The sequence below is a fragment of the Ambystoma mexicanum genome, chromosome 12 (genome assembly GCF_040938575.1).
Source record: "Ambystoma mexicanum isolate Mex_15411 chromosome 12, UKY_AmexF1_1, whole genome shotgun sequence".
NCBI lineage: Eukaryota > Metazoa > Chordata > Amphibia > Caudata > Ambystomatidae > Ambystoma > Ambystoma mexicanum.
In genome coordinates, this window is record NC_090936.1 from 744,961,678 (window position 1) to 744,984,863 (window position 23,186).

The 23,186-nt window shown below is 49.0% G+C and overlaps 1 protein-coding gene across 3 annotated transcripts in view; it reads right to left on the bottom strand.

Moving 5' to 3' along the window:
- Positions 1–23,186, bottom strand: part of BRD1 (bromodomain containing 1) — a 1,051,203-nt gene that overhangs the window by 332,840 nt on the left and 695,177 nt on the right. For all 3 annotated transcript variants that reach the window (XM_069629247.1, XM_069629245.1, XM_069629246.1), the window contains exon 9: positions 8,820–8,955. In XM_069629247.1, coding sequence (XP_069485348.1) covers positions 8,820–8,955 — 136 coding nt within the window. The remainder of the gene's footprint in view (positions 1–8,819; positions 8,956–23,186) is intronic.

A 23,186-nucleotide genomic window follows, 5' to 3' on the forward strand; every position in this document is an offset into this window, starting at 1 on the left:
AACAGTTCTCCTTTCAAGATGTTCTCTGGATAGGCCCACCATTGAAGGTCGCGGGCTACCTTGTCCGGAATCCGGAGGGGATCTATTATTCTCCCAGAGAATTGCGACCACTAACTTCTCAGTGCCCACTGAAGAGATCTCATTCTCAGGCGAGCCTCTGGCACAAGGAAGATGCAGGATGCCATGAGGCCTAGCAACCTCAAAAAGTCGAAGGCTGGGAGACGTTGGGCATTTTGAAACTTGGTGACCATCTGTAGAATATCTTGAGCCCTCACCTCTGGTGGCGAGGCTTTTCCCAGGGAAGTGTCCAGGACCGCTCCAATGAACTGGAGTCTCTGTGATGGCATCATCTGTGACTTCTTTAAATTGAGGGAGAAGCCCAGTCTGAAGGAAGTGGCGGACATAATCTAGCTGGGCCTGGGCCTGATCCGAAGATACAGCCCTGATCAGCCAATCGTCCAGGTAGGGGTAGACGTGTATCCCTTCCCTCCTTAGACTCGCCCCCACTACCGACATCAGTTTGGTGAAGACCCTCGGGGCGGAGGTAGGCCCAAATGGCAGAACTCGAAATTGATGAGTCGCCAATTGCGAACCTCAGATATTTCCTGTGTATGAGATGGATTGGCACATGGAAATAAGCATCCTGAAGGTCCAGAGATTCCAGCCAGTCCTGGAGCTGGAGGGCCTGAAGGATCTGAGAGAGAGTTACCATCTTGAACTTTACCTTCCTGAGGAACTTGTTCAATTCTCGTAAGTCCAGGATGGGTCTCAGTCCTCCGTCTTTCTTTGGTATGAGAAAGTAGGGGGGAGTACCAGCCCTTGTTCCTGTCCGCTACAGGTACCGGTTCTATGGCACCTTTCTCTAGCAGGTCTATAATTTCCTGCAAGAGGAGCGGATCTGGAACTTTTAGAGAGCTGTTCCCCGGTGGATGACTCCGAGGGATGTGTAGAAAGGGTAGGCAGTAACCTTGGGCAACTGTCTCCAGTGCCCAAGCATCTGACGTTATAGCCTGCCATTCCATCAGATGGTGAGTTAACCTGCCCCCCCTACAGGTGTATTGTGTGGAAAGGTCTCTGAGTGGTTTGGGGCGGCTAATGCAGATGCCGAGGATAAAGAGGCACCTGCTGCGGTTTTAGTACTTTTGACCCGTCCACCTCGGGTGGATCTCCTTTGGCCTCTTTGAGCCGGCTGTCCTCTGCCTTTCCCGAATGCGGAATAATAGCGAAAGGACTTTCCTCTCCCAGAGGTTCCTAAGGGGCGAATAGGAGTTTGGCGGATAGCAGCTCCTAAGGATTTTGCTGCTGCTTTAGAAGTCTGCAACTTTTCGAGACTGTCATCAGCCTTTTTCCCGAATAATGAAGAGCCGTCAAAGGGCATATTCAAAAGTCTGGCCTGTACATCAGGGGCAAAGCCCGACTTTCGCAACCACGCATGCCTGCGGATTGTTGTACTTGCCGCCATGGCCCTGCTGATACTGTCAGTGGAATCGATGCCAGTTTGAAGTGATTCGCACATGGCATCTTTGCCATCTTTAATAATGTTAAGGAAGGCTTCCTTTTCCTCTCCTTCGGGTATGCAGTCAGCCGCTGATGAAGCACACTCCCATAGTGTGTGACTGAACTTGGCGAGCGTACAGGTGGCGTTGATGGACTTCAACGCCATACTACAGGCAGAGAAGACTTTCTTTGCCATAGAGTCGTACCTCTTGTCATCTCTATCGTGTGGGACAGTAGGGTAAGCGGTCCTACTGCTAGATGAAGTTGCCGCTTGAACCACCAGGCTCTCTGGGGTCGGGTGTTTTGACAGGTATTCAGGGTCAGCAGCCGCTACCCTATACTTGGTTGACAATCTTTTATTGACTGCAGGGATAACTTCGGGAGTTTCCCAATTAGATGCAATTTATCTTTGTAAGGCTGCATGGAAGGGGACCACCTGGGCCTCCTGCGGGCCTTTGTCCAATATATCTGTTAAGTCATCCAGTTGGAAAACAGGTCAAGGCGCAGACCAACCCATAAACTCAATTATTCTTGCCATCAGGGTTCTATATGGTGTTTCGGCATGTTCCCCTGGGTCTGGCTTAACTAATTCCACTTCTGGGGAAGTGTCCAGCCCACTTGCCTCATGTAGTGACTCCTGTAGTTCCTTCAACCTTCTTTCCTCAGAGGTGAAATCCTCTGCAGTAGTGTTAGGCAGAAACCTGTGCAGTTCCCTTAGGGAACACTGCAAAAGATTTAAGACTACAGGTGTTGGCAGTAAACCCACTTGGTAGCAGTCCGTACCACCCAGATTTACCTGGTAGCTGTGGCTGAGCAGTCAGACTTCCCTCAAGAAGAGTTAGGCAGTATGGAAAGTATACTCAATAGGCACTCAGATACAATAATACAAGCAAACACTGACCAGAGCTTTGGTATCAAAGTATATAATTATTTATTAAAAACACACAGTTGAAACACTCCAGCACTCTTATTGAAAAATATTCTAAACACAGTTACTATTATGATATATACACCCCTTTTTCCCTATTAGATAAAACACAATAAAACACCACTTATTTTCATACAGAGGGGAGCGCTTACTAGATTACACTCTAATAAGTTTGTGAGAAAGGGGGGGGGGAGAAAGACAGAATATGAAGAGGTACACCACTCTATGATTCAGGAACACTGTTAGCAAGGCAGAGAGCAAAAAGTCACTGGTGAGCCAAAGTCCAAAGGCTGGGCCCACTCTTAGAGGGAGCAGAGCACAAATGCACCCAAGATCACACAGTTACACTAGGCTTAGAAAGACTTGCAGAGGGTTCAAGAAGAGTTTAGAGAGGCTTAGAAAAGTTTAGCCAAGGTGTCCCAGGCCAACCCAGGTTCGAAAGCCGTGGGCTAAATCTACCCCGTACAGTCGGTAGCAAGGGAAGTCAGGCGGGACACGGTACCTTAAGTGGGAAGGATCCTCCAGCGGTGGCAGTTGTTCCTGGTAGTGGGTGCAAGTTGCGTCGTCGTCCAGGGGAAGAGAAGATCTTGACGTGGAGGAAAGATGAAGGTCGTTGCACTACCAGGGAAGAAACCAGCCACAGAGTTTTTCGGTTAAAGGTGGTACCTTGGTTTCGCGGTCGTGGTAAAACGTGGTATCCCGGTTGCTGGGGTGCTTGGCATGGGCAAGGTGGCCACGAGGTATGTCGGGAAAGCGAAAAGACGGTGAAACTGGTTATCCCCACCAGTCAAAGGAAGAAGACTCTCCGGCGGGAGATCTCCTCTGTCGTTGGGAAAAGTGGTGAGGCAGTCCAGCAGGGCTCCACCGGTGGTGGTGTCGTGGCAGGTCGGCTCAGCTTCTCCCTCGTCGGATTCCTAGGTCCTGTGGCGACTTCTGAAGTTCCAGTCCCCAAAGCCCTGCTTTTATGCAGCAAACCCCCACTCAGCCTAGCTGTCACTCAAACATGCTAAGTGGTGAGCCGGCGGGCCAATCAGGACGGAGTGCTATTTGAGTTGCCTAGGCAACTCAGTCCAGGGTGCCTAAATTCCCCTCCACCCCTCCCAAGTAGCCCAGACAGAGTGGCACCACTTTGGAGGGCTTCTGTGGAGAAGCCCGCCAAAAAGTGGAACAAAGGGCTCGACTTGGGTTGGAGTCACAGAAGAGAACACAAATGCCATTTTAGAATCAAGTTTTGGCAAAAAATACCAACCGGAGAATTAATATTGATTAAATAAACCGGCAGTATGTTTGAGGCTACCGTAAATAATTAAATAAAGATAGTAGCCTAAAACAATGGGAAATCCCATAGGAAAATATTTGCGGTTGAATATAAAAAGTAGTATCCACTGCCACCAGCCAAAACTCGATCAGGGGGGACGGAGACGTGCCCCCTCGACTAACAGACCCTGGGGCAATCGAATTGCACCAGCCAGTACGTCCACAATATGATGGTTTGTACTGGTTCTTTTCAGAATTTAAGACTTGTAAAGTCAATGGTGACTTTACATGCCCTGGGAGACAGTAGTCAGTCCCAGGGTATGGAGTCTATACTGGGGGGTCACTAAAACACCCCTGTGTCACTGCACTGAGGGAAACACACAAAGAAACACACTCAAATCATGTCCAAGAGTGAGGGTAAAAGAGTCTCACTCTTGGCAGGAGAAAAAAATAAACCCCAAAAATCCAGCAAAGCTGCTGGGGGACTCACTAGGTTAGGAAATTCAGCCTAAACAGAGAATTCTCGAGCTTCCCCTTGCGCTCCTTCAAGGCTTTCGCCGTCATGGACATGCAGTCCTCACACTCCGAACAATGGTGCTCGGATCCCAAGCACCATAAGCAGACCCTGTGTGGATCCGTTATTGACATTTTTTTACCGCAGTCTCGACATTTCTTGAAGCCGGATTGCGGCGTCGTCGGTTCTGATGAAGAAGCCATCGAGAACGATAAGGAATATTCGAGTAGAAATAGATAGTTAACCTGACTGAACTGAGCAACGACGTTCCGAGGCCCCACAAAGCGCGGAAAAACGGAACTGAGCAACGGACGCAGCGCGTGGCTATTTATGGGCATGGTGACGTCGGCGCCGATACGGTGGCCGTCGAAGGACATCGACTCGGCAGACGTCGACGCGCAGCGCCCTCTACAGAAAAAATTTCCGAGGCCAGCAAGCTGGAAACATATTATCAAAGATAAGGAATACGTTGGAGGATACAATCCCTTTGAAAGGGGATACATTGTATCCCCCCCAGCACTCCACATAAGGTGGGGTGTGCTGGCTCACTATATAAAATGTAAAGGGGATGAAAAATCCCCCTTTACCATTGGTGAACCGTAGTTCATTAAGAGAAATTAACAGGGAAGCCCAAAGGAGCTACCCAGCTCAATTCCAAAAGTTATGGGAAACTATAACTCCAACCATACACTATGGAAAGACAGAAGGAGAAATAATCCCCAAATCCAAGCAAAAAGTTCTGGGGTTCACACAGGTCAGGAAGATTTATCACAAACATGAAAATCTTACCTAACAATGTGTAAAAATCCTAATGAAAGGATGACTTGCCACTATATCCCACTGCTGCCACGTTACTAGCATGGGATTGGATGCTACGCCCATTGTAACGACCACGCCCTTACTATAAATGGCTCCCTATCTGGGGGTATCCCGGGCTCGAACCCACACATGTCGTCATTCTATCCCGGCATTGGCAGACTTTGGGATACCTGGTGTTAAATGATCTTTTTCCAGAGCGGAAATTCATTACCCCGAAAACATGGCGGCCCGGCCATACGGGATCAGCACTGGAAATGCTACAATATTACAGACTATGGGCTTCTGCGAGTGCCATGTGGTCGTGCTACCCAAATGAACCCCCCCTCCCCCCCCCGACACACCTGAATTACACTACATTGCGAATTCTGGAGGGGCCCGGTGTTAGGCAAAGTTTGAATGCAATACCCTCTGGGAACTCTACAAACAATTATGACTACAGGTATAGGCAACCCAACCTTGGGTATAATATTGTATTACACAGTTTTGTTGAGCAGCCAGGCTTATCTCAAGAGGGAAAATGTGAGCTGTAGTGGAGTTACACAAAGATTCACAGTTACAGGTATTCAAATAAACTCTTACACTCAAGGTTTCTTGCATAAACAATTCATAATTTATCAGTCGGTTATAAAGCCTTCTTTAGAAGGGAGCAATAGAATAGTAACACATATATACTTCAATACTGTACACTCTGAGTTTCTGCATCAGACAAGGCCCTTTTGGGATGGCACACAGACACAACATACACCCACAGGTGACTTCAGTAACAAGGGTGCTGGGGGCATTAATACCTTACTGTTGGCATACAGAACACTATAAATAGTTTGTAAAAGGCAAAGGTTATTAGAACAAAAGAAATTACAAATATTCTTAAGCAGGGCAAATACTTTCAGATACCAAGAGAAAAATCATTCAATTCAATAGGCTAAGCCAAAGTCAATGGGCACAAGTCTTTGTATAGGATGCAGCACTTCAGGTGAGTAAAGGGAAACGTCTTTGCACAAGTTCTTAGGAGTCTTTGATAAAAAGAAGAATGAAATGTAGGGCCACAAGCTGGTTAGACTTGTGAGTTGCAGAAGTTACAAGCACTTCCACAGTAAGAGGTAAGTTCTCTTAGGCTAGTTTTACAGTATCTTAGTAAAGAAAAAGATGCAGCTGAAGACTTCTGTTCCTGTACAGCTCTGCAAATCTCAATGTTCCTGTGCCTCAGTCGTGGGGATAAAAGGGAGGATGAGGGACTCCAGCAATGTATTGGTACTGTCAAAGCTGGAAACCGGAAAACTTCACTTTCAGTAGCTGTTTCGCATTTCAGCTCCTTGCGGTACAGCAAAAAGCAATCAGCGCGGTTCCTGGCTGTCAAGGTGGACTTTCCTCACATCTGAGGTCCCGCACTCAACTGAGGGGGGTCAGGCTTAGTCAGTCCGGAGGAACTTCCAAAAGCTTTCGGCCCGCTACAAGCAACGCACACAATCTGGTGTCCCTCTCCCTGGCTCTACGGTTTCCTGCAGCACTCTGAGGAAATGCAACCATGTCCGAGATGGTGTCCAGGTGGCTTACTTGGGAGTTGATTGGTCCCACCAACTCAAAGGGAGAAGTCGTCTTTGCAGGGCTTCCCTGTCGATGTAAACTTGGCGATTCGGACCTGCAGCAGGGCTTCACCGGGACAACCAATGGTCCAGGAGTTGCAGCAGCCGTCCTCTTCAAGCTCTTCTTCGCTTCCTTCGTCCAGTGGTCGGCTCTGCCTGCCAAGCCAAGAGACTAGCCTTTTATTCAGTTCTCTCCCATTCATTGCAGCCTAGCTGCCACTCACCCAGCAGGGTGGCTGTCCTTGCGGACAGTCAACCAGCCAATCGTCACATGGTGCATTTGGGTCTCCTAGGAGACTAAGCACAGGGAGTTTTGGGCACCTCCCTCACTTCCTGCCTACCCCAGACACTCTGGAGCCAGAGGCGGGTTTCACTCCTGAAGCCCGCCAAAGGCGAATGAACAAAGAGACCAAACCTGGTTTGGCGTGCAGAGACAAACTCGAGAAGGCCCTTTCCACAAAGAAATGGCAAAAAAGAAGACCGGGACCATTTTAACAAGGGAGGTTCAGCACCATTTTGAAAAACATGGCTCCCGCGATTTAACGTTACCGGAGCTGAGGACAGTTCGCAGTCAGGGTAAATCATGGTAGTTCATTGCAAAACCACTGCCACCAGTCATTCTGAGAGCAAAGGGTAACTTGAATGGTACATGAGTAACTAGACATAGGGGATACTAAGTAACTCCTCCAGCACTCGATTGTAAGATGGGGTGTGCTGGGTCTAGAATTTTATAGGACTAAGTGAAGTCAATTTCACTCCACTGCTCTGGGAAACAGTAGTTGATCCCAGAGAAGGTATTTAAACCTTGGGAAATCTGAAAGACTTCCCTGTGGCACTGCACTGAAGGTGCTTTGAGACACAATTGTAAAAGATGATGCCTATGGAGTTGGTTAGACTCCATAACCAAAAATAAACAGTGTATAAAATCACAGTAAAATACATGAGAGAGTGGGGAAAAAGGACTCACTCTCCAGGACAAAAAAGGGGGGGTCTCCAAAGTAGAGGGAATTAGCACATTTTGGAGAATTCTCCCCAACACCCGGGGAGTGGTATCTTCACTATACAAGCTTTTATTGGCAAAAACCCTGGATCAACCTCATACAGGGCGGGACAAATGGGCAAACAAACTAGACCTTGAAATCTCAAATGATATGTGGGAACAAATGTGCTCTCATAAACGTAAAGTCTCCCTTAACTTCAGATACTGCTACATGCAGTACAAACTCAACAAATTCTACTACACCCCCCATAGACTCAACAAGCTGGACCATCACATGATACATACTTGCCCGAGATGCCACCACATGGCAGCCAACCATACACATATGTTCTGGACATGCAGTAAGCTTCATGATTTCTGGGGTGGGATCCTACGGGCACGCTCTGAAATTGTAGGCACCACTGTTGGTCCAGACCTGACCGGCATACTGTTTGGAATATGGGGTATTACCAGTGGCAAGAGAATGACTGCCTTTCTGAATGTGAGCTGTATGGTGGTAAAGAAATCTATTCTTCAATGCTGGAAACGCCTCTTCCCTCCAACCTTTGCAATGTGGTTAAACACCCTCACCTGGACCCAAATGTGCGAGGAGGAATATATTTCTTCCCCATCTGCACATGCGCGACCGAAACATTTATGGACCGAATTCCACTTTCAATCAGACCGAAAGTAACCCAACATCACCGGCGGAGGACATGAATGTAGCGCTGCACCAATCTACATTGTAAACATTGAAGCCTATAATGTAAAATGATACGTCATTGTATTGTTTGCCAATGTAAGCTTTGAAATGTGTTTAAATTCATGACGTAAGGCTTGTCTTAGCATGTATGCTGTAAACATCTTCTAATAAATAAAAGTAAAAAAAAAATCCTAATGAAAGATCCTTGGATTTAAATGTGTATACCTAGGCAAAGAGGTCAACAAACTTTCTTCTATGAACTGGTCATTCTTTTTTAAACGCTTATATTTTATGTACTCCAGTTCTAGAATATGAGGAGAAAGTGCTGGATTGTCAGAGAAAAAAACAATGTTTGTTCAAAACATTTTTTACAGGAGACAGACTGGATACCGAAAGTAATTGGGCATTTGGATCTGCAAGTATGGTCCACTTCCAGATGTCTTGAGTTAAACATGGAACAAAACATTTTTATTTGACAACCATAAAAGCCAGATTATTGCAGCACTGTAAAATTACTGCATTAAAGGAAAACCTTTTACCTGGAATTGCACAGCAGGCTGCTGTTTGAGGATAAACTAGATTCTGAGGCGCACCGGCGTCTAGGCTGTACCTTCCTTTCTGGAATCACATCTAACGGTTTTTCTGAATTCCCATCTCCAAATCCATTTGTCAAACCTGCAAAATGACTACTGATATAAAATTCTTCATGACGACACGTTTGCATGAAAAAGAACTTTCAGTGAAACATAACTCGATGTAATTCATCTTTCAGTAAACTTTCCCAGTATAAAAAGCATTGCAGGTAGAATGAAAAAAACAACTTTCAGAAGCTGCATTTCCTCACATTTAAAGGACTTAAAAAATCATCTATTCGTGGGCCATGTATATCAGTTATGTCGAGGAGCAGTGATTGTTAAAAGGCGGATAAGTATACTAACTGAAGTGCACGTTCGGCACACCAACATCGGCAGACATCCAAAAGGTTCTTCAAAGATGGTGTACTACCGGAATCATCCAAAATGACTGAGTTTATTAGACCGAATGGATGATTTGGCTGTTCGAAAATTCTGAACGGCCGAAATGTTTGACCAAATCACCCATGCGGTGCTAAGTTTTGCTATCCCAAAAAGCCAAAAGGAAAGGACCCTGAGGTGCCGGTTCCCGATCACGGAAATGAAAGGGACCAGGCATTGCAGGGACACTGCGAGTCAGCAGCCGCAAGGTAAGTAGGGGGGTGTATTGCTCGCCCAGAGTGCACAGACAGTCATTAATCACCAGTGCAATTGCAGAGCCAATACTTTAAAATCAGGTAGACGACGCAATGACTTACAACCACACGCACACTTAGAAAATAATGAGCACTTATACGGCTATTTATTCAAAGTTTGGAAGCAACAAGTGATAACACAGAAATTAATCAGAGAAAAGACAGAGAATTCAAAAGAAAATACATCACCATGGGCGTAACTGAATCCCTCATCTCGCCAGAAGCGGCTGGAAGACCCCGATAACAGCCAGGCCGAGAGCACAACAGCCCACAGGTATGCCGGACAAAGGCATCCCCCTTCCGACTGAGGTCTTTCTACTTGTCCCTTCTGACCGTTGAGGGGTTTCCGCATATATGCACTCCTCAAAAAGGGGTGATAATTTCTCGAACCTTCTGGCAATGCACTTGCGCATTGATGGGCAACCGTTGGTTGCCAGCTGGGTCAACTGACAGTAACCTCAAGGGGCAAAGCGCTTCCCTCCTCTCCTAAGAACAAACGCCACGGAAAACAGACCCATAACTCATAACAAGACATAACAAAACCAGCTTTCCCAGCAGAATGTCCTTGACTGCATACCAGGTTTGGAAAGCATGTTTTCTTCAGCAAAGTTATCTCAACTCTCAGCAAAGTAAGTACAGCTTTTCACTGAGGCATGGAGTAAATATCCATTATGGCTCTGAGTGCCCCCAGAACACACTGCGCACCAGCGCCATGTTTTAGCTCAAGCATAACAGGGGGTGAGGGCCAAGTTGGAAATGTTCAGGGGAGGAAAGACTGAAGGTTATTTCGGAAAAATAATCTTTGGTCTTTTCTCCCTCAAACATTTGGATCTCAGGCTTTCAACCCCGATCCATACTATCCAGGGGTATGGTGTTTAGCACACACAGTATTGCCTGCTAATGAAAGAAAATGTTACTCGCCACAGTAACTACTGTGGACCTAAATCCATCGTCCCCTTTCCTCAATACTGTTTGGGCGGCCCCGTATGTTAGACTGGATTTCTACACTCTGGCCTGGTGGACAGATGTGTAGGTGGCCAACCTAGTTAGTGAAGAGGGAAAACTCTGGGATCTGTAGCCAAACCAATCAAGGTAGCATAGAGTGTGGTCAAAGCTATGTCTCAGGAAAGGTGAGCCTGATGAAGGGTGAGCATGGTAATGAGCCCACAACGTAAGTAATCAAAGATTACACTTAGACGGATCATTCTGAAAATACTATATTTATTTATGCCCAAGCAAACACTATAAAAAGGACTATACACACGTAATAAAAATCATACAACACTCAATGCATAGAATATACAGCCCCTGTAGTCGGTGCAATAAAATCCCAATGCCCCCATCCCACAATATTGAAAGGACAGACAGTGGTTATTTGCTATGGAAGTCCAAAAGACTACAACCCTAACTTTATAAGTCCAACCGTAAGTTGCCTGGGGCCTTGAGCTGGGAAAAGGTTAGGAGGAGGGTTTTGTAGATGGGTGAATGGTTCCAAAAGTTAGAACAGGATGTATTTTAGTGAACAGAACTGTTCCCAGCTGTCAAAGGGATTTCGGCAACAAGATTTGCCAAAGACAAACAAACTTAAAACTTTTCATGAAGTATTCAAAATCTTTACAGGTGGAGATAGGGGGTCAAGGTAAGTAATGCTGTAACCCCTTTCCTCCGGTTTCTCTTCACACTTGGCAGGTCACCAGAGGGGCATCAGAGGTTGGTTTTCCCGTCATTTGTTCCGGTTGCCAGGGCCCAGAAGTTGATGGTGCAAGAGATGTCGCAGTTGGATTCAAATGCTGGTCCAACTGGTCCCTGTTGATGAATTGATGAATGCAAGTCACATTGATGCAGCACTCCTCAAAGCACTCGCCCAGACGTGGGAAAGTCAGTTTTGACGAAAGTCACCAATGCACGGCGACAGGAAGGGACAACATTTCGCAGGTGAGACGCTTGTAGGACAAGCTGGGGGTCCTCAAACATCTGGGCTGAAACACGGAACGACAAAGCTTCTACCGAAGTAGCCCAAACTGGAGTTGGTCAGTCCACAGGTTAGTATCAGGAATGCTTCCAAAGACTCAAGGTGGCTGGGCACGGAGCAGACATCGGGAATGGTTGGTCCCACCACTTTAAGGGTCGAAGTACTGCCAAAGGCCTTCTAAAGATCGCCAGTCAGACAGGGCTCTACCGGGACTGCAGCAAACTATGGTCGCCAGGCCTTCTTAGGACTGGTCCCTGGGTCTTTTTACGTCTTCACAGCTGGGCAGGATAATTGACTCCTCGAAGAATCTCGCTGTCATGACGCCTACCCCCGGGGAACCAGACCAGGTCCAGCATCCCCGGAAAAAGGCATCAAGTTATTTTGAGCAAGCCCAAAAACCCCTGCTAGGGGCTGTTTGGGTGCGGTCCTGGCGCCTGTGGCGCCAGGCTCATATGGAAAGTCAGTCCTGGCGCCATAGGCGCCAGGCTCATAGAGTAGAACTTACCTGCTGCAGACCATGCTGCCAGCTTACCTGATGCAGACCATGCTGCAAGAGCTCCAAGCCAAATAAGGCTTGAAGGGACTATTTAACCTAGGGACTATTTTTTTTACTCGGGTGGGGCTGGGGAGGAATACTTACCTGGGACTACTTTGGTGGCTATTTAAACCGCGCCCGAAGAGCAGCACACGCTTCACGTTATTCTGCATCCAGCAGCGTAATGCTCACCGTGCCTGCAAGTCTGCATCCAGTCTTCTACCACGCCCGTCTCGAGTTTGGAGCTCCTAGAAAAAGGGAGAAAGCAAGAGAAAAGGTTAGAATAAGAGCAATACCTTTGATCCTTACCTGAATTCCCGATCCATCGCGCCTTCGAGCTGGTAGAAAGAGCTTATTTTATGCATGTCGCCTCGCCTGCTGCAGCGCCGCGCTGAACTCACCAGCCTTCGCAGCATCTTCACAGTCCACTGCATCCTCCTACATGTTCCCGCCGCATTCCGGCACCTAAGGAGTAGACAAGAACAGCAAGGTGAGCCAAGGGAATACACAGAGGAATATTAGTTACCCCCCCATTGACTTACCTGATTTTACCACCGGGGGTACTATTCCTCTTCAAGGGTCGGCGCAGCTTCCACTGCATCTTCGCCGAACCCTGGCCCCTAAGGGGAAACAAAAGGACAGCAAGGTGAAACAAAGGGACTATCAAGGGGAACCCTCCTCACCACAATAGACGTACCTGATTTTACCGCCAGAGGTATTATTCCCCGTGACTTCATTCTTTCTCTCAGCGCCTGAATAAGGGAGAAAACAACAGGTTACATATTGACATTATTTATTGAACTGTGTTGGAAATACAAATCCTTACCAGAATATTACCGGTTGCCACGAGGAACTCTTCACTAGGGTCAAGCTGCAATCTGCAAGGAATCGGACAAGAGTGAAAGTCAGGCATTTGAACTCTTACGAACTACATACTTTTCGGAGTCAATATTGTTCTGGAACTCACCAATTCCTTCGAGCCAGTGAAGCAACTGGTTATCAACGCGCCCCTGCGCTCAATGCAAGATGGAGAGATCATCTTTTCAAACCATCAGGTGAGACTATAAGAGGGTACATCAAAGGTAATCTGTGAGGAGAACAGCGGGGGTGGGGGATTTACACTCAACTCCACGGGAGGTTAATTCCCTTTCTCCATTTGCAGAAGAATATTCCTACGGGCCAAGCAAACGAAGCTAGGTGGGCCAGTCCAGTCCATCATCTCGGCCCTACGCGTCACATTGGTGGAGACTGCAGCTGTCCAGTTCAGATCGACGCCTCTGTGGGAGCCAGGTGAGCGTAACACTCTTTGCCATGGCTGCAGTAGTCCTCTTCTTATCCAGAAACTCAGGTAAAACAGACCCAGCCCACTGCGACAAATCCTTGGATGGCGTCACTTCTCCCCAAGGGGGTAGGGAGGTGAGGCCGTACCCAATAGTCCCCCTGGGAGTGGTATTCCGTGAGAGGATCTCATGAGGCGGGATGACTATCCAAGAGAACACGGTATACTCCAGTCCCCCTCACCTACCCCACCATTAACATGTAACCCCACGCACATGTGTCATGTAATCAATACCATAAGTACTGGGACGATGAAGAATCTAGTAGAGTAGAAATACTCAGACGAGGACGAGTCTAGTCTACCAAACAGAGGACTATAAGACAGATACTGAGACAATGCTGAAGCATGAACAGCATTCCTGGAACTACTAGTGAACATTCTAGTGGTTCCCGAATTCCTACTGGTCAAGTCCCTTTCAAAACATAAGTGGGAAAACAGGAGAGAGAGTTCAGCCCTCCCTGGAGGAGCCGCAAGCAGGTCAGCAGTGCAGCGGGAGTAGCAAGGCGAGAAGATGAAGCGTCGCTCAGGGGTCGGAAATAGAAAGACCTTTCCCCCTACTGGAAAACAGCCGGCTTACCTGACAGAGGAAGAGGGTGTTAGGCAAGGTTTGTATGCAGTACCCTTTGGGACCACTACACAACTAGGACTACAGGTGTAAGCAAAACCAACCTTTGGTATAAGTCTGTACTACACAGTTTTGTGGTAGCGCTGCTGAGCAATCAGGCTTATCTCAAGAGGGAATGTGAGCTGTAAGGGAGTTACACAGAGGTCTATAATTACAAGTATTCAAATAGACTCTTATACTCAAGGTTTCTTGGTAAGACACTAATTAATTTATTTCACAGTCAGTTATAAAACATTCACTAGAAGGAGGTAATCTATATCACACGAAAATATACTTCAGTACTTCACAAGATCAGGTTCTGAGGCATTTAAACTACTTTGAAGGAGGAGCAAAATGGCATTCAGAGAATTTGAAGTATGAGCAAAAAGGCATACGTTAATAAAACAAATGAACAAGTTACTCTCTTACCTGGTAACTTTCTTTCGATGGGATGGTCCGACGACGTATTCCATATCTATGACAGTAATCACCACAGCTGTGCTGCTTCTGAAAATCTTTCGGCGTCAGCGTCCTGCGTCGATGATGTCGATACGCCGCCCTCGAGGACCTCCTCCGACGGCCAATGTCACTGCATGCTATAAGTAGGACGCACGACACCCGTAGCCTCAGTTGCAGTTTTTTCCCCAGAACGTGTGGCACCAGTCTTCTGCCAGTCTGACCACACAAAGCCTTGCGGAAACGTAAGGTGCAATTGCATAAGAAATTCTGTAGCAGGAAAGGCAGGGAGGGAGCGATATGAAATACGTCGTCAGACCATCCCATCGAAAGAACGTTACCAGGTAAGAGAGTAACTTGTTCTTCGAGGGGATTGGCTCCTCCGACGTAATCCATATCTATGACAGACTCCCAAAGCAGTACCAATGCAAGGAGGTGGGAAAAGAATTTAGCCAAAGAAATTTAGAATGCCCAATCTAATTGCGGAGCAAAGGACCGCCTTGTCAAAGGCCAGATCCTGCCCACGGATGGAATCGAGGGTGTAGTGACGTACAAAAGTATGGACCGAAGCCCATGTGGCTGCGTCACAGATGCTACCAATAGTAGAGGCAGCCATACCCCTGGTAGAATGGGACCACAAGCCGCCCGGTGGGTCCTTACCCGCCAAGCGGTAACACTCCGAAATAGCCAGAATAATCCAGCGAGACAAAGTCTGCTTAGTAACAGCTTGTCCCAAATGCTTTCCAGCGTAACCAATGAAGAGTTGATCGTCCACTCTGACCCGGGACATGCGTGAAATATAAAAGCTTAAAACTCTCCTAGGATCGAGCCTATGGAGCCTCTCCTCTTCCTTACCAGGATGTGGAGGAGAATGAAATGCCGGAAGAACAACCTTCTGGCCTAAATGAAATTACGACACCACCTTCGGAAGAAAGGAGGGACGAACTCCAACAACAACCCTGTCCTTCTGAAATACAGTGAAGGCTGGCTTAACTGAAAGTGCCTGTAACTCACTCACTCACTCAGCGAGCGGAAGTGACCGCAACCAAAAATACAGTTTTAAGAGTTAACAGTCTCAAAGGGCATGAATGCAAAGGCTCAAATGGAGCACCCATCAGAAACTTGAGGACAAGGTTCAAATCCGAACCGGGCACCTGGAAAGATGACAGAGGGAACACATTAGAGAGCCCTTTTAGAAACTGGGAAATTAAAGGAATTTTAAAATAAGAACATTCTTTAGACGAGCGCTTAAATATGGACAGCGCCGCCATGTAACCTTTAACCGTACCCACTTGCAAGCCCTTGTGGGCTAAAGAAAGCAAAAAAGACAGAACCACAGGAATGTCACATGCAAAAGGATCCACATTCTTAACCCTGCAACAGTCGCAGAACTTTCGCCAACAGCAACGGTACAAGGACATAGTTGCGGGCCTTCTGGCCGAAAGCAACACCTCCATCACGTCTTCAGGGAGGTCCAATCCTTATACCTCAACCTTTCAGAAACCAAGCGTGAAGGTTTAGGGATCTGACCTCTGGATGGAGAACCTGACCCCCCCACCCGTGAGAGCAGATCGTCTCGGTAGGGAAGACGACGTGGAGGGCAGATGGACAAGTCGAGAAGGTCCGGGTACCACATCCGCTGGGCCCACGCCGGAGCAATGAGGATCACCCAGGAACCAAACATTCGTAACCTCCGCAGTCGGATGACGGGGACTGGAGGAAACGCGCACAGCAGTGGGAAAAACCACTCCACCACAAACGCATCTCCTAAGTCTCCTTTTGGAGGAAATTCCCGCGAGCAGAACCTTTTGCAATTCCGGTTGACACTGGAGGCGAAGAGATCCACTTGAGGGGTCCCCCAAAGGGCGAAGATCTCCAGGTGAATCTCCTGTGCCAACTCCCACTCGTGAGAGATTGCGCTCTACCTGCTCAGAGCGACCGCCGTCTCGTTTTCGTCTCCGGCCAGAGGAACTGCCGAGATCGAAACTTCCTGCTGTATTGCCCAGAACCAGAGCTGCATCGCCTCCCTGCACAGAGGAAGTGACCCTGCCCCCCCCCTTTTTGTTGAGGTAGTGCACGGCCACTGTGTTGTCTGTCAGGATCAGGACATTCTTTCCTCGCACAGTCGGCAGAAAAGCCTTCAGGGCAAGCCTGACGGCCCTCAGCTCCAACAGATTGATATGGCGTCTGGACTCCGACAGAGACCAACGACCGCTGTCTGTCAACTCGTTGGCATGAGCTCCCCATCCCGTGAGGGATGCGTCCGTCACGATTGTCACCTCCGGCCAGGGTAGCCAAAATGGAGCCCCCTTCATCTTATTGCCTTCGACGGCCTACCACAGAAGGTCCTGGTCGAACGAGGACGGCACCTGAACAGGGTCCGACATCCTGCCGGAGGACTGAGACCACTGGAGCTTGAGTGCCCATTGCAAAGATCTCATCCGCAACCTGGCTTCTGGCACCAGAAGAATGCAGGATGCCATGAGGCCGAGCAATCTCAAGAACTCGAACGCTGGGAGACTCTGGGCAAGCTGAAACTTGTGCACCATCTGCTGAATGTGATGAGCCCTCGCCTGGGGAGGAAAACACTGCCCGAGGGACGTGTCGAGCACAGCTCCTATATGTACTGGAGCCTCTGAGTTGGTGTCAAATGGGACTTCTTTAAGTTGAGGGAGAAGCCCAGCTTGTGGAGGGAGTGGCAGGTGACGGACAGATGATCCAGGACTTGCTCGGGAGAGCGCGCCCTGATCAACCAATCGTCCAGGTATGGGTAGACGTGAATCCCCCCCTTTCCTGAGATGCGCTGCCACCACTACCATGAGGTTGGTGAAGACCCTCAAGGCGGAGGTCAATCCGAACGGCAGGACCCGAAACTGAAAGTGTCAGTCGCCAACCGCGAACCTCAGGTACTTCTTGTGCTTTGGTTGGATCGGCACATGAAAATAAGCACCCTTGAGGTCGAGAGACACCAACCAGTCCTGAAGTTGAAGGGCCTAGAGGACTTGAAAGAGAGTAACCATCTTGACTTTGTCCTTCCTGAGGAGTTTGTTCAAACCGCGCAAGTCCATGATGGGTCTCAATCCCCAGTCTTTCTTGGAAATCAAAAAATAAGGGTAATACCATCCCTTGTTCCTCTCCGCTACAGACACCAGTTCTATGGCGCCTTTCTCCAGCAGGGATTGAATTTCCTGCGCAAGGAGCGGATCCGGACTCTTCAAAGAGAGATTCCCCAGTGGATTGGTGTGAGGCCTCTGCCAGAAAGGAAGACAGTAGCCGTGGGCTATGATCTCCAGAACCCACAGATCTGAAGTAATGGCACGCCACTCTACAAGATTCTGCGCCAGCCTTCCCCCAACCGGCGAACCATGGGACATGGACTCATGACTGAGCTGAAGCGGCTGCGGCGTTGCCTGAGGGCAAAGAGGCAACTGCCCGAGCAGCCTTGGCACCTTGAGTACCCTGTTTTCCACCTCTGGCACTCCTACGGTGGCCCCTTTGACTGGCTGCTTCTCTCGCTTTATCAAAGGATGAGTAATAACGAAAGGAACCTCCCTTCCATTGCTGTTCCCTAGGACGAAAAGGCAGAGGTTGTTGAACTGCAGCGCCCAACGACTTCGCTGCAGCTTTGGAGGTCTGCAACCTCTCAAGGCTCTCGTCAGCCTTGCTGCCAAAAAGATGTTCACCGTCAAAGGGCATGTTGAGGAGCCGGGCCTGCACATCAGGAGCAAACCCCGACTTCCGCAACCACGCAAACCTGTGTATTACAGTGCTCGCCGCCATGGACCGGCTGACGCAATCCGCCATGTCCAAACCCGACTGTCATGATCTCTGCTTCCAAAAGATCAGGACTTGCCCGACTCCCTTGGAAGCAGACCCATAACCCCTGTTCCGAGTGCCAGCCAGTCCCAATTGGGACCTTTTGGACCCTGTCCTGGCGCCAGTGGCACCAGGCTCATAAAGATGCCCAGTCCCAGCGCTGGAAGCGCCGGGCTCATAATGCTTGGGTGGACTTACCTGCAGCAGACCATTCTGCTTACTTACCTGCCAGTTGAACTCCTGATCCTCTTCTGTTTGGGACTACTTTTCCTGTTGGGTGGGGCAGGAGCCACTCCCTAGGTTCAGAACACTGGAACTCTTCTGGAAAGCAGGAACTCTTTTCTTACCTAGGCGAGGCTGTGGAAGGAGACACCTAAGCACTACAGGAGGCTATTTAAACCACACCCGATGGATGAATCTTGCTTTGCGTTATTCTGCATTCTCTGCAGCAGAACGCTCATCGTGTCTTCTGCTTCTGATCCTGGGCCTAAGGGAACAAAGGCTTACCATCCTGGAATCCAGTCTTCAGCAGCACCTGTAAAGACAAAGAAAGGAAGGTTAGCATTACGGTCTTCAGTGGCAGCGCATCTCTTACCTGGTCCATCGGCTGTCACCAACGCCTCGCTTCGCATGCTCCGGAGGTCTTCGCACTGCATCCCGGCATCTGAAAGACAAAAGCTTACCAGCTCTTCGCCCGCTCCGGAGGCCTTCGGCGCTGCATCCCGCATCTGAAAGACAAAAGAAGGTGCGTTTAAAGACATCGGGCAACTTTATTACTCACGTGCCATTACTCCATCCCACGCCGAATCCAGTGGGTATTCCAGCACCCTTCAGCTTCTCTAAAGCTCCGAACTTGTACCTGCAAGATAAAAGGGACAGTTAGTGCGCATCGTGAAGCAGGCTACAAGCGCTTACTTACGTGCTTCCAGGCGCTTCTATCCTCAACTCTCATCAGCCCGCCATCGCCGGAACCCTGCAAAACAAGAGATATCATTACAAAAGACTTTTAAGACATTTGAAGTGCCCAGAACTTACCGTTCGTGCAGTTAACGACGGACAGCAGTCCTCTGAGGTCAAGAGGCCTGCACCCTTATCCAGTGAAGAAACTGGTTACGGCACCCTGCCCCGAGGCAGATGGAGAGCTCGGCGTTCACTTACCTAAGACATCTTACTCTTCGAGTCAGACATACAGTGCACAGAGGTCCAGCCCAAAGAGCCAACCGTGTGTTACACATCACCGTTGAAGATACGGCATTCACCCAGTCAAGACCGGCGCCTCTGCAGGAATCAGGTGAGCGTTTCACCGACTGAACGGCCTCACACATGGCATCCTTGCCATCCTGGACCTTAGCAAGGAAACCATCCAGTTTGTCCCCTTCGGGAGTATGTTTAGCCGCTAAGGAAACACAGTTCCACAGAGTGTGCGTGAAACGAGACAAGGCACATAGGGAGTTGGCGGCCTGAAGCGCCATTCTCCCTGAAGAAAACACTTTCTCGCCCAACCATCAAAACGCTTGTCGACCATATCAGGAGGGATGGTAGGATACTGCTTTGCTGGGGCCGTAGCCGCCTGCACCAACAAACTCTCTGGAGTGGGGTGCTTGGTCAAGTAGCAGGGGTCGCTACTGGCTGGGTGGTATTTTCGCGGCAAAGACTTGCCCACTACCGGGAGACTCTCCGGAGCAGTCCAAGCCGCCGCCACCCTCCTCTGTAGAGCCATATGGAACGGCAGTACCGGGTCAGTTGGTGGACCTTGGTCGAGGATATCCGTAAGGTCATTCTGAAGAAAATCCCCTGGGGAAGCAGACCACCCCAAGTACTCGGTGACCCTAGACATAAGGCGCCGGTATGAGGAGTCGGCATGAGTGCCAGGCTCAGGCCTACAAAACTCCACCTCCGGAGAGGTGTCCAGACCACTGGCATCGTGCAGGGACTGACGCAGGTCCTCAATCTGGCTATGGCCGAGAGAATCTCATCTGGCACCGTATCAGGAAGCATGCCACCTGGAACGGGCATGAGAACGATTATCCTTGTCCACGCGGGACCTTTCCCGCAAATCGTTCCGACCACCCGAGCCCGAAGGCGTACAAGCTGTGTCTCTCGACCGATCATGACCGACCCCACTCGGAGGCGCGGACGGACCAGTGCCCTGCGATACGAGAATCGCTAGCATTTTCTTACCGAAGGAAGCCCATACCTCCGGCGTCACATGCTTGGAGGGTTAACGACCCGCCGACGGGCGGAGTCCTCGGATGAGGACGGGGAAGGCGACCGATGACGGCACTTCCGGAAGTGCCTTGAAGAGGCAGGAGTGGCGAGACCTACTCCGGGACCGAGACCCACTGGACCTCCGACAACAATGCAGAGAGTCGCCGCTCGAATCATCAGTCAAAAGCCCTGCAGACCTCGACTTCCGTGGCTTGGACACCTTCCCTACAGACAGTTTTTTCTTGCGCTCCGCAAGGCTTTGGACTTAAGTGACTGGCAGTCGACACAATCATCCGTGTCATTGGCCTCCCTGAGGCACCAGAGGCAGGCATTGTGCGAGTCCGTCACCGACATCTTGGACCCACAGTCCCCGCACTTCTTAAAGTCTTAAAGCCAGGACGCGGGGTGGAAGACGAGGCAGACATCACGAAGGATAACTTCACAAATGAACAGGTTCGAAGAACCGATAAAGAACAGAAACTCCTAAGAGTCGAGGTGAGCCGAGATCTCTGAAGCGAACACGTTCACGGAAAAAACAGAACTGAGGCGTCGTGTGTCCTACTTATAACATCCAGTGAGGAGGTTCTCGAGGGCGGCATATCGACATAGGACGCAGACGCCAAATGATTTTCCAAAGTAGCACAGCTGTGGTGATTACTGTCATAGATATGGAATACGTCGGAGGACCCAATCCCCTCGAAATTACTGTTACTCTTAAACAGAGCAAATAGAGTTCACCAGAGGAGTTGATTGAATGCAATAGGTTAGGCCAAAGTCAATGGGCTAAAGTCTTGTATAGGATAAAGCAGTTCTGGAAGTTAAACGGAAAAGTCTTTGCCAAAGTTCTCAGAAGTAGTTTGCAAAAGAAAGATTCATATGTCATATGTCGGGTCACAAGCTGACTAGACCTGCAAGTTGCCAAACTTTCAAGCACTTTCGCAGTGAGAGGCAAGTTCTCTCGGTCGGGTTTTCACAGTACCATACAATGAAGAAAAAGGAGCAGCTGAAGATGTCTGTTCCTGGCAGTTCCTGCAGATCTCGCTGTTCCTGAGCCTCAGTCCTGGGGACAAGAAGGACGACGTCGGGGGGACTCCTGCACTGCACTGGGACTGGTCAAAAAGCTAGCAAAGGCAAATCTTCAATTCTGGTAGCTGTAGTCAAGCACATAAACTGGTGTCCTTCTCCCTGGCTATTTGGTTTCCAGCAGCACTCTGAGGAAAATACAACCAGCTCTGAGAATGGTATCCAGGTGGCTTACGAGTTGATTTGTCCCACCAACTCAAAGGGAGAAGTCGTCCTTGAAGGGCTTCTCTGTCGAGATGAACTTGGCGATTCAGACCTGCAGCAGGGCTTCACCGGGCAAACCACCAGTCCAGGAGTTGCAGCAGCCGTCCTCTACTAGCTCGTCTTTGGTTCTTTCGTTCCAGTGGTCGACTCTGCCTTCCAAGCCAAGGGACTCGCCTTCTAAACAGTTTTCTCCCATTCATTCCAGGCTAGCTGCCACTCACCCAGCAGGGTGGCAGTCCTTGCCGGACAGTCAGCCAGCCAATCATGCCAGAGTGCATTTGGGTCTGCTAGGAGACTAAGCACAGGGAGTTTCGGGCACCTGCTGCACTTCCTGCCCACCCCAGACACTTGGACGCCAAAGGTGGTCTTCAGTCCTGAAGCCCGCCAAAGAGTAGGAACAAAGGGACCAAACCTGTTTTGGAGCGCAGAGACAAACTTTAGAAGGACCTTTCCAAAAAGAAATGGTGAAAAAGAAGACCGGGACCTGTTTAAACAAAGGGGGCTCAGATGCCATCTTGAAAAACATGGCTCCCGCGTTTTAACGCTACCGGTGTTCGCAGTCAGGGAAAATCATGGTAGTTCGCTGTAAAACCACTGCCACCAGCCATTTCGAGAGGAAACAGTAGCATTTGACTGCTACATGAGCTTCTAGACATAGGAGATACTAGGTAACCCCTCCAGCACTCTATGGTAAGTGTGTGCTGGGTCTAGGAATTTGAAAAGACTAGTAAAGTCAATTTCACTTTACTTTCTCTGGGAAACAGTAGTTTATACCAGAGAAGGTATTTAAACCTTGGGACAGCCTGAAAGGCTTCCCCTGTGTCACTGCACTGAGGGTGCTGTGCGACACAAATGAAAAAATGATGCCTATGGAATTGTCTAAAACTCCATAGTCAAAGAACACAAGAGTAAAACCCACATCAAAATACATGAGAGTGGAGAAAAAAGGCTCACACTCTCTCCAGGTAAAAGAAATCAAGTCCTCAAAATCCTGCAAAGTTGCTGGAGGTCTCTAAAGTGAAGGGAATTAGCACATTTATGAGAATTCTCCCTAACAGAGGGACTGTGCAGTCCACGTCGCTAGAGCAGCCCAGAGAGAACAAGCAACTGCAGAGATACATCTTAAACGAAGTAGGCGGAAGGTACGTCAGGACCAAAGGCGAGACCCAGGACCAACCAGAGCTCACAGTAATGGCTCCCTGAAGGGAGGGGCTATTACAGGCCGCCCGAAGGGGACAGAAGAGAGGCTAATGGTCCAGATAAGAATGTCAGTGATTCCCTGGGAAGAAGGACTGAGAAAATAGCCTGGGAAAAAGAGTGTGGGAAAGTAATATGCAAAGCAATACAGGTACGGGACCTGCACCCACAAGAAGGAAAGTTGATCATTCATGGTTTATTCACTTGACTAGCTTCTAAGCTTTG